Below are 14,314 nucleotides of genomic sequence, written 5' to 3' on the forward strand. Positions count from 1 at the left end.
TGACGAGCACAAGGCTGGAGATCATTATGTCAGGCTGATTGGGTTAAAATGGCAGACTTGACATGTTAAAAGGAGGGTGATGCTTGAAATCATTGTTCTTCAATTGTTAACCATGGTGACCTGCAAAGAAACGCGTGCAGCCATCATTGCGTTGCATAAAAATGGCTTCACAGGCAAGGATATTGTGGCTACTAAGATTGCACCTCAATCAACAATTTATAGGCTCATCAAGAACTTCAAGGAAAGAGGTTCAATTCTTGTTAAGAAGGCTTCAGGGCGTCCAAGAAAGTCCAGCAAGCGCCAGGATCGCCTCCTAAAGAAGATTCAGCTGCGGGATCGGAGTGCCACCAGTGCAGAGCTTGCTCAGGAATGGCAGCAGGCAGGTGTGAGCGCATCTGCACGCACAGTGAGGCGAAGACTTTTGGAAGATGGCCTGATGTCAAGAAGGGCAGCAAAGAAGCCACTTCTCTCCAAAAAAAACATCAGGAACAGATTAATCTTCTGCAAAAAGTTTGATGAATGGACTGCTGAGGACTGGGGCGAAGTCATATTCTCTGATGAAGCCTCTTTCCGATTGTTTGGGGCATCTGGAAAAAGGCTTGTCCAGAGAAGAAAAGGTGAGCGCTACCATCAGTCCTGTGTCATGCCAACAGTAAAGCATCCTGAGACCATTCATGTGTGAGGTTGCTTCTCATCCAAGGGAGTGTGCTCACTCACAATTTTGCCCAAAAACACAGCAATGAATAAAGAATGGTACCAAAACAGCAACTTCTTCACCAAACTGTTGTTGGATCGTTGGAAGAACAATGCATTTTCCAGTACGATGGAGCACCGTGCCATAAAGGCAAAAGTGATAACTAAGTGGCTCGAGGACCAAAACGTTGACATTTTGGGTCCATGGCCTGGAAACTCCCCAGATCTTAATCCTATTGAGAACTTGTGGTCAATCCTCAAGAGGCGGGTGGACAAACAAAAACCCACTAATTCTGATAGCAATCCATTCTTTCATAATCACTTGGATTTTATCAGTCAGGAATTGGCCCAGAAGTTGATTGAGAGCATGCCCAGTCGAATTGCACAGGTCGTAAAAAAGAAGGGCCAACACTGCAAATACTGAGTCTTTGCATAAATGTCATGTAATTGTCGATAAAAGCCTTTGAAACGTATGAAGTGCGTGTAATTATATTTCACTACATCACAGAAACAACTGAAACAAAGATCTAAAAGCAGTTTAGCAGCAAACTTTGTGAAAACTAATATTTGTGTCATTCTCAAAACTTTTGGCCACGACTGTATTTTCATTTGAAAGGGTAGGGTTAGTCTCTAGGTTATACAATTTACTAAATACCCCGATAAGTGACTGTAAATTACTATTTATGACCAGATGAGAGGAGGACATCCATTGCACACTGCCGTTGTCTAACTGGCATACTTGTTGTGAGAGTACAAGTAGGGGAAGTTGGCAGGTCTCTCTTATTGACACCTCACTTAAAGTCCTTCATAGGACGTACATGGTCCCCGAGCGATTGCATCGATTCTATCCCCCGGTCTCACCCCTCTGTTTTTGAGGATGTGATTCAGTAGGCTCAATGTACCATATCTGGTGGGCATGTCCAGTTGTTAGCACATTCTGGACCAATATATGTTCCATCATTACAGGCTTTCTAGGCATCTCTTTCCACAAATTACCAGCTACTTGCCTCCTTAGGGACAGGCCCGTGGGACTGAGACATGCTCCATTTAAACTGCCGCAACTCTTTTTGTTAGCCGCCCCGTATTCACATAGCAGCAAAATGGCGCACTAATATGCTTAATGTCCCAGAAGTCACACAAAGAATGGACAAATGGCCATTTATGAGAAGATCACAACAATCCAAACTGACACGATGGAGGCATATTCGAAACTGTGGCGGCCTTAGCTGTCGTCCTCCCATACCCTGCATAGGTTAGATTATGGTATGCTGTGAATGGGGAATTGTCTGACCATATACAGAGTGCTGGATACTGACCTTTAACAATTCTTTCGAGATACCCCACCATGCTGCTGTATCTTGTTTTTTTTTTTGTTTTTTTTTCGTTTTTATTCACTGGGACCAAAGTTGTTATTATTACCGATTTTATCTCTGTTTTTGTGTTCATTGCTTTTGTGATACTCTTAATGGACTGCATATTGGCTTATTGCCTTCTTGGTTACCCCCTGCGCGGGGCTTACTTGGTATTGCAGTACCACATTTTGTATTATTTGTCTGATATACCTTCTAATAAAAATATTTTAGTTAAAAAATGGGAAACTGTTCTGTGGTCAGATGAATCAAAATTTGAAAATTCTTTTTGGACCCACGGATGCCGTGCTCTGCAGACTCAAGACAAGAAGGACCATCCAGCTTGTTATCAGCACACAGTTCAAAAGCCTGCATCTCTGATGGTATGGGGTTGCATGTGTGCCTATGGCGTGGGCACCTTATACATCAGAAAAGGGACTATTAATGCTGAACAGTATATAGAGGTTTTAGAAGAACACATACTCCCATCAAGACAACATCTCTTTCAGGGAAGAACTTACACACTTCAGCAATACAATGCTAAACCACATATTGCATCCACCACAACAGCATGGCTTCGCAGAAGAGTCCAGGTCCTTCACCAACAGAAAACAATTGGCTCATCATGAAACAGAAAATCTGGCAAATAACACTCAAGACTGTTGAGCAGCTAGAATCCTACATCGGACAAGAATGGGACAACATTCCTCCCACAAACTCCAGCAATTGGCCTCCTCACTTCCCAGATGTTTACAGACTGTTGTTAAAACTATACAATGGTAGGCATGGCCCTGTCCGAAATTTAAGATGTGTTGCTGCCATCAAGTTCAAATGAGCTCATTTTTTTTTTAATGAAATGGTAAAATGTCTCACTTTCAATATCTGATATGTGTTCTATGATCTATTGTGAAGAAAATATGGGTGTATGAGATTTGTAAATCATTGCCTTCTGGTTTTATTTACATTTTACACAGCGTCCCAACTTTTTTGGAATGCATACAGATACATATTAGATACAATTAAATAAAATTATACATACACCCATAAAACACAGAAGATATATTGCGCTCTTATTGAAAGGAAATGGTTCTGTTATTTTTGCACATATCTCATCTCAGTTTACATAAAACTTAAAGCAACTCCTGCACTAATGGTAAAAAAAAGGGAAGAGACCTTGGAGAAAGCATTTTCCGGACCTTGGCCAGTGGTATGGATAACACAGCTGTCAGCTGTGCTGTTATTTGTTGGTTTCATGTACTGAAATGGAATATTCCTGATTCTAATATTTACCCTCCTATATGTCAATGCATGGAACAAAGAAAACTAGTTTTAGAAGTAACCTATGTAGCAAAAACAAATTCACAAATTCCCTTATTCACTGGGCAGTGAATTAGGGTATTTTTTAGGGCTATTTACCATCTATGACCATGAGCACTTGTACCACAACTTCATTATCTATCAACCGACTGGGACCACCCCTTTGCTTTAACTGGTAACTTCTTTGAAACAGTTTTTTCTGGAATCCGGTAAAGCTATTTAGGTTATACAAGGTGGACCATGAAAAAAGTAGCCCACCTCCAGCGATAGTATGACAAGATGAACGAGCAAGTGGGTGGTTGTTTTTTTTTATTACCCAAAAGTCACAAAAGATTCTGAAAGTGGTCCCTGTTCATGTCTATGCATCTTTGGGCACGTCGGATTATGTTGGCTGATACTGCTTGTGATGCTGCAGAAGAAGAAAAATGTCCTGCTTTTCCCAACACGATGGGGCAACATGCCGCACCCCACAGAACTCACTGACACTCGTTCATGAACTGTTTACGGAGGAGCGAACTGTGAGCAAGGGGTTATGGCCACCACATTCCCCAGACTTGTCCACAAGTGATTTTTATCAGTGGGCAAATGTAAACCAGAAAGTGTCCGCTAACAATCCACATCCCCTGGATGAACTCAAGGAAAACATCACAAACACTATCCACAGCATCACAAGCAGTATCAGCCAACATAATCTTATGTGCCCAAAGATGCAAAGATGTGAACGGGGACCACTTTCAGCATCTTCTGTGACTTCTGGGTAATTAAAAAACAAAGAAAAACAATCCACTTGCTCGTTCATCTTGTCATACTATCGCTGGAGGGGGGCTACTTTTTTATGGGCCACACTGTATAACACTGATGCCTAGGACTGACTCACCTGACACAATTGGCAGTAACGTGTTTTTTTGTGACACTATTTTATAAGTGTCACACAAGTGACATGCATGCATATCTAATAACATTAGGAACATTGGCATATCAATAACTGTTTTAATAGTTCTATTATAAGTTATGTTTTAGCAATTATTTCTCCCCTCTGGATGTGGTTTGTTGATACAGGGAGGATTGCCTGAGTAAGCACTATGATCACTGCGGCTTGATTTATATTTTTTATACTCAATCATAAAAAGAGCATAGATTTTAATGGAAATAAATTATATATATATATATATATATATATATATATATATATATATATATATATATACATATACACACACACACACACACACACACACTCGTGCCTACCTACAGATCAGCATGATCTTTCAATGGGTCAGGTTCCCTAAGACTGCACATGGATGTATAAGGTGCTGGCATTATCAGGAAAAGTTGAAACCACACATGCTACTGTGCCAGAGGACACAGGAAATGTTAGTCACAAGGGTTTTCCAGCTATGCAGAACCTTTGGTCACATAAGGATTTCAGTTTTGCTGATGACTCTACACACCAATTTCTCTTCCAGGTTATCAAGATCAGTTTTGCTAGAGTCAGAGCTGAAGTCATCTTCATCTGAGCTATTTATAATTTCCTCTTCATCAGAGTGAGCAAAGCCCAAGTCATCATCATCATCAGGATCTTCTAGTGATGGCTCACTGCAAATAACAAAATGGGGGGGGAAGAAAAAGTACAGGTAATGCTAGTCTGCTCACAGAAACATTTAATCCCTCTGTTTCCTCAAATGATAACCCAGCAGAAGTAATAAAATAATGACTCAAAAGACACATCATCTAGAAAGTTGCTACTAGCATCTAAACATTTAGGATTCTTGACACTGACAAGCTTGTGGCCAAAAGTAAGAACATTTTGTACGCCACTCTTAAAAGGGGTTGTCTGACCTTGGAGCTGGCAACCCCGAGGGTCCTAATCTGTGCCCCTGAACACTCACCTGCACCAGGTCACCGCAGGCGGACAACCCCAGGCCTCAGCAGTCACAGCGCCTTGAACAGTACATCACTGCTGAGGCCTGTGACTGCCCCCAGCAGTCACGGGGCCAAGCTTTCCATTTTATATTGGAAGTCTGAACATGCTGGTGTATCTGTTATCGGATGGATACCCACAGAACAGGGCCGTGGAGCACAGATAAGTATTCTTCCCTTTACAGGTGTGGCTGGGAGGGGGTGGCACTAAAAAGCACGTCAGTCCTTGACAGCCCCTTTGAACTGTAAGTTCCTAGTCATTCCAAAGTGTTTCTATAATCTGAATATTTGTCCGATGTGCTCTAAATACCAGGTTTCATATCAAATTATAAAGCTAGAACATTTCCCACCCTCCAGAGATACAAAGGCCTTCTGTAACCCAACAATTTTGAGTCACTAATATATTTGCCTAATTAGGTTGGCTGGATATAACAAAGTTAGAGCGGAAACGCTACATCTAATAAGGAACTATCACCAGTCCCAAAAATAATTAGTTCTCCATCAGCAGTCATTGGTAAAATGCAAAGTACAGCTGAAAATGTCACAGATGTTTCCTTTCACTAGACCAGCTTATGGACCAAGAACTCGGGTCATTAAATGATTACCACAATTGACCTTTCCCCAAGGACAATGGTCAAAGAAAATGCATAGACCAATGTATATAAGCCATGAGTATAACTTTGGAAACATACTGGGACATCACATGATGTATAGAAAACTTTTCCTGAAAAAAATAAAAAAATAAAAAATCTCATCTTTAAAGGAATGAGTCACCAAAATTGTATCTGCCAGTTATAACCAGATAGTGACACACATCCTTTTTCTCTAATCTGTTTTTATTTTCATATTACAGATGTTTTTATTCTATTTCCCGAACATGATTATGGGGACGGCCATCTTGCTTGGGCTGTTATTGCTTTACAGCAGCCCCATGGGCCATAGACACAGTAGTCAAGAGGGGACCTCATTGACTTCTATGGGAGAGTGTTCTAGGCATGCTCTGTGACCTGTGCAGAGGTCAGGAGGGAGTAGATAAGCTGTGATATTGTGAATGGTGGATCCTGTCCTTTCTATACACCGAGGTGATATCTCTTTATCATTACAGGCAGGATTAGAATAATAATAATAATAATAATAATATACAGTAAAGTTATCTGTATAAACCAAGAAGTGGTGCCTATTATTAGGCTTAGTGGCCAGTGCGATAACTGCAGGATTTTATGGTTTTTGTTTAAATATAGATGTTGACATGGATAAATAACATCATCAAAAATTGTTTAAAAAGATGTTAAACATAAAAACTTGATTTTAAAAGATAGGTCATTTTCAGATGAAACATTCCCTTTAAAAACTTTTAACACAGCCTCAGGCCAGGTTTATACCTTGCTTTTGTGTTAATTAAAAAAAAAAAAAAAATCATGGCAAAAACAAACTAAATAAATAAAGACAGTTTTCATACACAAGTGAAACATGGCAAGCGTTTCAGAGATCCGGCAGGCTGTTTTCGGCCAGAACAGCCTGCCGGAGCTCTCATTCTCTCTCAATCGCTGGTGTGCAACTACCCGAAATCAATGCTCCGAATTCAGTAACACTGGGTTCACATCACTGTATCCGGCACAGGCTACTTTCACACTAGCGTTTACGTTTTCCAGGATTGAGATCAGTCATAGGGTCTCAATACCGGAAAAAACTCTTCAGTTTTGTCCCCATTCATTGTCAATGGGGACAAAACTGAACAGAACGGAATGGAATGCTCCAAAATGCATTCCGTTCTGTTCAGTTGCGTTCCCATACCGGAAAGCAAACCGCTACATGTTGTAGTTTGCTTTCTGTCCTGGGATGCGGAGCATGACCCCCAATGCAAGTCAAAGGAGACGGATCCGTTTTCCCTGCCACAATAGAAAACGGATCCGTCCTCCATTGAATTTCAATGGAGTTCATAACGGATCCGTCTTGGCAATGTTACAGATAATACAACCGGATCCGTTCATAACTGATGCAGACGGTTGTATTATCAGTAACGGAAGCGTTTTTTTTGCTGAACCCTGCCGAACGCTAGTGTTAAAGTAGCCATAGCCAGATACCATCGTGCACCGCCAGATCCCAATTCACTGTAATGATATCCAGCGGTAATCCAGCTGCTTTCCACCATATATGCCATCTTTTGGCCGGACAAAAAATGTTGTCTGTAGCTGGTATGTACGCTGGATACAGTGACCGGATTATAGTGCCAGAGTTCACAACGCAGATGTGAACCCAGCCTAAGGGCTCATGTACACGACAGTATGGCTTTTTCAGTGTTTTGCGGTCCGTTTTTTACAGATCCGCTGTTCCGTTTTTTGTTTCCGTTGGGTTTCCGTTTCCATTCCGTTTTTCCGTATGCCATATACAGTAATTACATAGAAAAAATTGGGCTGGGCTCAACAATTCCAATAGATGGTTCAGCAAAAACGGAACAGATACGGAAGACATACGGATGCATTTCCGTATGTGTTCCGTTTTTTTGCGGACCCATTGACTTGAATGGAGCCAAGCACCATGATTTGCGGACAAGAATAGGACATGTTCTATCTTTTCACGGTACGGAAATACGGAAATACTGAAACGGAATGCACACGGAGACACTTCAGTTTTTTTTGCTGAACCATTGAAATGAATGGTTCAGTATATGTACCGCATACTGAACTCAAAAAACGGACAGTATACTGAACGCAAAATACTGTCGTGTGCATGAACCCTTATACTGTCTAAAAGTCAGACAATATAATGATACTGTCACACTTTAGCGAGTTGTATCAGTGATTGTGATCCAATACCATGCGAGGGTCTAAAATATTTCCCTTATACCTTCTCTCTGTGGAGGCTCCTCTCCTGGTTTTAGCTCACAATCACTGATGGAAATCACTGCACAAATCACTGGTATCTGTAAACTAGGCCTTAGCTGACCATATGCCTTGGATAAATATCAAACAAATCTAATCATTCTGGCAGGAATGATCAATCTACTATGTATGGTGGCAGCCTGTCTGTCACCAAATATGCTAAATACTTGGAAAACAGATAGATCTTTTTCGTGGACTTTGCTGACAATTTAAAAGGAACATGTCAGGTCCCATAGGGCATGTTCACACGGTGGATTTCCTTTCTTGGTGTGGTTTCTGCATGGAAACCACTGCAGGTGTCCCCACACGGATGATCCCAGGTGAGATCTGTGACATATAATCTACAAATCCACTGAAATCTGAGGGTTACAATGGGCATTTGTGGCGTCTATTTCAGCCAAGTGAACATACTCTTATAACTTGGGCGTTCCGTCATTTACACGGATTTAGGCCCTATTCACACGTCCGCAATTTCGTTCCGCATTTTGCAGAACGGAATTGCGGACCCATTCATTTCTATGGGGCCGCACAATGTGCTGCCCAGATATGGAATTGCGGACCCGCACTTCCGGGTCCGCAATTCCGTTCCCCCCAAAAAATAGAACACGTCCTATTCTTGTCTGCAATTGCGGACAAGAATAGGCATATTCTATTAGTGCCAGCGATGTGCGGTCCGCAAAATGCGGAACGCACATTGCCGTTGTCCGTGTTTTGCGGATCCACAAAACACGCTACGGACGTGTGAATAGACTCTAATGTAGTTTTTTTCTTTTTTTAAGAACTTACACATTACATTCTATACCACATGGCCAGCAAAAAGTTTCATGGGATGTGGACTCCTTCTGCCGCTTATTTACAGGTTTCTCTGGAGGCACAGTAAAGGCTCATGCACATGACCGTATGTATTTTGCGGTCTGGCCACATACTGCAGAGTGTAACCTGTATGTCCATCACTACACTCAGAGCAGCAGAAGACACAGAACAGGTTCCATTTGAAAAATATATAGTGCTGATCACCAACTTCGGGGAAAGGGTTGAGTTACTGTGTCTTTGAACATAAGGCAACATCCGCTTGCTTCAATAATAAAATGGTGGTTTTATAACAGTATTATATGAATGAATTACTGGCATTTTCACTAAATGCCAGTTTATGCAAAAGCTCATATATTCTATGGGTAACATTTTTGTCGGTCATAGAAGTATCCGGGAAAAAAACACAACATACCCTGTGGAAAAGATAGTTATCTTTGGAATAATGTCAGCTGACAGAGCTTCCTGAATGGCACAGACTGCTGGAAAGCAACGTGAGGAAACTTACAGTTCACAAAATGCCTGTCTCTAAATACAAGTACAGGAAAGAGCAGCAGGCCAGACGGGGCGGAGATAAGAGTCAACTGGAGGAAGAAACCTGCAGTAGAATATTGTCATATTGTGCCCAGCAATGACCAATACCCTATTACAGGTCTCCTAAATAAGAAACTTAGGGCCCTATTCCCTCCCGTCAATCGCCTACTCACTAGAGGAGGAGACCGCTGCTATTACATGCAGCGATCTCCTCCTCAGTATAGGGACGATAGATCGCTAATGCATCGCTCATCCTTATACTGTCTCGTTGTCTGCCGGCAGCAGAGTGCATATTACAAATCGCGATCTGCCGCCAGCAAACCAGGATTTTTTTAAATGTTAAAAGATTGCCCGATGAACGAGCAAACGCTTGTTCACCGGGTAATCGGCAGCAGTATTGCACTGCCAGATGATCGCGCGTTACTGATTATCTTAACGATAATCTGCCCGTGTAATAGGGCCTTTAGCATAAAACCAAACAACAATGCTAAGTAAAGCAAACAAAACCTGGAAGATTATCAGCATGAGTTACTCTGCTATGGAAAGATTCTGCCACAGATTTCAACCTGAAACCAAAAGTTGTCCGAGATAAGAAGAATTAGGGCACAGGCAGGGGATGGGGTAAAATAACAAAATAAGCACGACTTACCAGCTGAATCACACATCTAAAGTCTTAAAAGGGTTTTCCAAGATTTTATTTTTCTAATTTCCCCCCTGTGGGGCCTACTCCCAGCTGCTCTTTTCAGCTACATGGCCCCTGGTCTGTATTCACTGGACTTCCACTCCCTGCCTGTCAACTTCCACCACCACTGTCCTCACCAGTGACATGTCCCCAAGCAGCACATCACTGCAGGGTCAGGTGCCACTTAGGGACATTTCACTACTGAGACCAGTCATTGGTTGCAGCAGTGCATGTGACCCCCATCTATACAGAAGCTGACAGACGAGGACCAGAGTTGTGGTGAAGACAGCCCAGGAGCCTCAGAGACAAAACAGAAAGGCAGGGAGCAGGCAAGTACAGATGTTTTTCACAGCTACCAATGGATAAGGGGATATTTAAAAGGAAAAGAAATTCTGGACAACCCCTTCAAGTATAACTTTCCGTGCAAATGCCCAATAATGAAAAGACTAGAATTCTACAGTCTAAGGCCTGTTTCACAATGGCATTAATGGACAGGCGGAGATCCGATGCAGCGGTATTTGTCCGGCTGCCTCTGCATATATGCCGTGCTGCGGCCGGATCTCCACCAGTCCCCATTATAGTGAATGGGGTGGAACGGACTTCATTCAGCTAACGGCTGCACATGGTAGTTACAGATCTGGCAGGTTGTTCCTCTGCTGAAACCATTAACGCCAGTGTAAAACAGGCATAACTCGGGGCTTTAGTTACCAAAAGGTTCCCCACCTTTAAACTTACATGTTTTCTGCACCTAGAAAAGATCAGTGAGCAGAATCCTACCTGTGGGTGACATGTATGGGCGCTGAGGAACTAGCTTCATTCGGGTCTTCCACCTCATAAATTGTTGCGTCACATTCAGTTACATCCGATACTAGAGTGAACGGCAGGTTTTCATATTCTGGGATTTCTTCATAGTGACAAATATTTTCATATTCAGGTATGTCAGGGTCCGATTTATCCAGTGAAGATGCTACCTGTGCTGTGTGTGTTACCAGCAGATTCTCATCTAAAGACGCAGAGGCCGGGTCGTTCTCAATGTTAAGCTCATTCTTCTGTTTCTGCCTTTTCCTTGATAAAGGACTGAAAGAATCAGCAGATTGCGCTTTTGCAGTCTTCATCTTTTTCTCTAAAGTGGGGGATGTAGAGTGCCCAGTACAAGAAAATATATCCGACGTTACATTGTCTGCCAGAAGATTGCCTCGAGAAAGAAATTTCTGAAAGTCACTTTTTATAAGACATACAGATAACTTCAGGTTTAGCAACTTCTTTAAGGAGCTTTTTTTAGGACTGTCAGGCAAGGGTTTTTCTATTCTATCCATATCAACAGAAGATAAAGATTTAGCCCTAGGCTTGGTCAGGGGGTTAGGGGTTTCATTATTTGAAGTCTTAAATGTCTCTGGACTACCCAAGAAAGGTAAAATTGGGTGCTGCAACTTCCATACTGGTTTCTCAGAAGTCCAGCATAATTCTTCACGTCCTGTGGCGCCATCTGAAGGACCCTCATTGCTGGAACTCAGGAGTTTCTCCTCTGAAACAGCTTTTTTGAGCAGGCCAGCTGCAGGTAAACTGTATCTTTGTGGCTTCTTAGGGGCAACTCTTGGTGAACTCACAGTAGGTACATTTCCATGATTCTTCTCTGTGGCAGTATACTTTCCAGGCGATTGCTGTTCATAAATAAGTTTCAGCTGCTTCGGTAAACTCATGGATAGAGTACTACACCTTTTAAAGTTGCTGCTTTCTTCACAATTTGTTAGTTCTTCAACATGTGTCCCAGTTCTTTCTCTATCTGGAACTTTTGGAGTCAATACAGTACCCGAACTCTGATGCAAATCTCCATTTTGATCTTTACTACACATGCTTTTGCAATTTAGGTGGACCTCCCTGTCTGCTACAGGTCTATCAGTGTGTTCTGTGGAATGGTCAACTCCATTTTGTACCTGTTCAACATTTGTTTGAACACAGTTCTCACTACTTTCTGCAGTTCTATCCACACAGTCTTGTCGCACTAAACATGGTTTGCGTGGCTTCCTTGGTTTTGGAACAGGTAGCTTTTTGTGAGGAGGAGGGGTCCGTGGTACAAAGTTGACCTTTGCATTGCCTTCTGTATTTAATGGTTCGTCGTCAGGTAAAAAACCATTGTAATGTTTCACATTATCCATGGATTCAGAAACTGAGTGAAATGGAGAAGCACCATTGGAAGAAGAAGCAGTAGGTTGATGATGGGACTTGCTACCATTTTCGGTATTACCACCAGAACTGTTGAAACTGGTGTTCTTGATGTCTTCTTCAGCATTTTCTTGCTTGCCAGTATAACCATTAACAAGGACATTATGTGTTAATACGCCCTTGAATGTATTGCTGGCCTTTAAACTAACTTGGTTTATTTTTGAAGGTTTTGCCTGCTGACTACAAGGTTTTCGCCTCGTTCTTGCACATGGAATAGGCTGCCCACACATCTTTTTATTTTCTAAATTTTCTAGCTGTTCTATTGCTTTCTGATTTTTCTGCAAGTACTCCACATTTTCAAGTTTGTGGCTGCAGTCAGTATCACAGCAGCATGGTGAAATAATATAGGAGGCGCTTTCATTACTGGCTGGCGGGTCTAGTTTATGGATGAGGTTTGCAGAGCTTTTGTGCTCCTCCTTGCTTTCAGTACTTGATTTGATGGTGTTATGTTTGCCATCCGATGAACCTTTAATGACCTTTGGCTTTGGGGCAATTGTGGGCTTTGATTTTTTTGGTACCACTTTAGGCTGGACTATATCTGGCTTAGGTGCAACAGGTGGTGGGCTAGGTTTCTGACCCACAACCTTTTTAGGTTTAGGGGCTACTGGAGGCTTCTTCATATCTGTAGTAGAGAGAAAAAAAAGTTAAAAATAGTAAATAATGTGATTGTTATTACTAGTGATATCCTATGATTTGTACTGCTAATAATACTTTACATTTTAAAAAAATGGACAGATGTACTTTATTACTATTACCAATATTTCATAATAGCCCCAATAAATGATCAAAATCCATCAAATTCCCATAAAAGTATTCATTTTATTAAATATCCTTTAAAATATACAATCTGACAAATGGATCCACCAGTGTTCACAGCCACTAGGCCACTATGATTTATATATCATCACAACTAGTCGAATCAGAACTTAACAAGCAGCCAGTAAATAATATTATATATCCAAGATTAAGTAACCATCCCCACCAAAATATAATACTCACAGTGCAAAATATGTACCACGAATATTAAATAACAGGCTACACAACTAATATATCCATATGGGACTGCAAACGCATCACTGATTTAAGTATTAATCTGCACAAATACATTATGCTGACCCCACTATCACCATTGATACAATGCAGCTGAATGAAAAACTACTAAAAAATATGATTTGCGATAGGAATAAAAAAAATCTCAAACTTTTAGGAGAAACATTTTTACAGTAAGCGGATATGTAGAAAGGATGTGAGTCAAAGTATCCTACAAGAAACTGAAGTAAAAATAGCATGTGTGTTGTGAACAGGCATGGCTCGCCGGTCTTCCTGTGCTGCCTTTACACAGTGAAGTTACAGGCAGCTGCACATAGTAATGGCAATGTATACAGGTCCAGCATGGATCATTAAAGACATCTACATGTGCAAACATAACACACATCATAGGCAGCTCAAGGAAACATCAAGGGCATGAGACTGTTGGCAGATCCAGTGGAAAACCCCAAGATCTTGCTATAAAAACCGCACTTGAAGCTGTAGAGACAAAGACTGCTGTATGCACACTCCTCATAAGGAATTGCATCATTTGGCGAAGGTCACATACTCGCAATTATGTGAGGATTTAGATTTTTTGTGTGGATTCCAGTCAAAATCCTGATAGAATCCACTGACGTTCTGCAGCAAGTGAGTGGTGTACAACATGCAGCAGGGAAACATCTGCAGATTGGCCCCACTGAAAGACAATGGGGCTAAACCACATGCAGAATGGCTGGCACATCCAAGTTTCAGACTTACATTTCTGATGCAGATTATTTAAAAAAATAATCTACGTGGCATGTCCTGAACTTGTGAAAAAAGTGTTCAGCATAAAGTAGCCAAGATTTTTTTTTAAAGCAGAAAACAGGCAAAGG

At 41.5% G+C, this 14,314-nt stretch overlaps 1 protein-coding gene across 1 annotated transcript in view; it reads right to left on the minus strand.

Annotated features, from left to right (window-relative positions):
* Positions 1-14,314, minus strand: part of FGD6 (FYVE, RhoGEF and PH domain containing 6) — a 90,812-nt gene that overhangs the window by 52,488 nt on the left and 24,010 nt on the right. Inside the window, exons 2-3 of the mRNA XM_040408919.1 lie at positions 10,965-13,032; positions 4,811-4,955 (exon numbers count right to left, since the gene is read on the minus strand). Coding sequence (XP_040264853.1) covers positions 4,811-4,955; positions 10,965-13,032 — 2,213 coding nt within the window. The remainder of the gene's footprint in view (positions 1-4,810; positions 4,956-10,964; positions 13,033-14,314) is intronic.

Source organism: Bufo bufo, chromosome 1 (assembly GCF_905171765.1).
Source record: "Bufo bufo chromosome 1, aBufBuf1.1, whole genome shotgun sequence".
Classification (NCBI taxonomy): domain Eukaryota; kingdom Metazoa; phylum Chordata; class Amphibia; order Anura; family Bufonidae; genus Bufo; species Bufo bufo.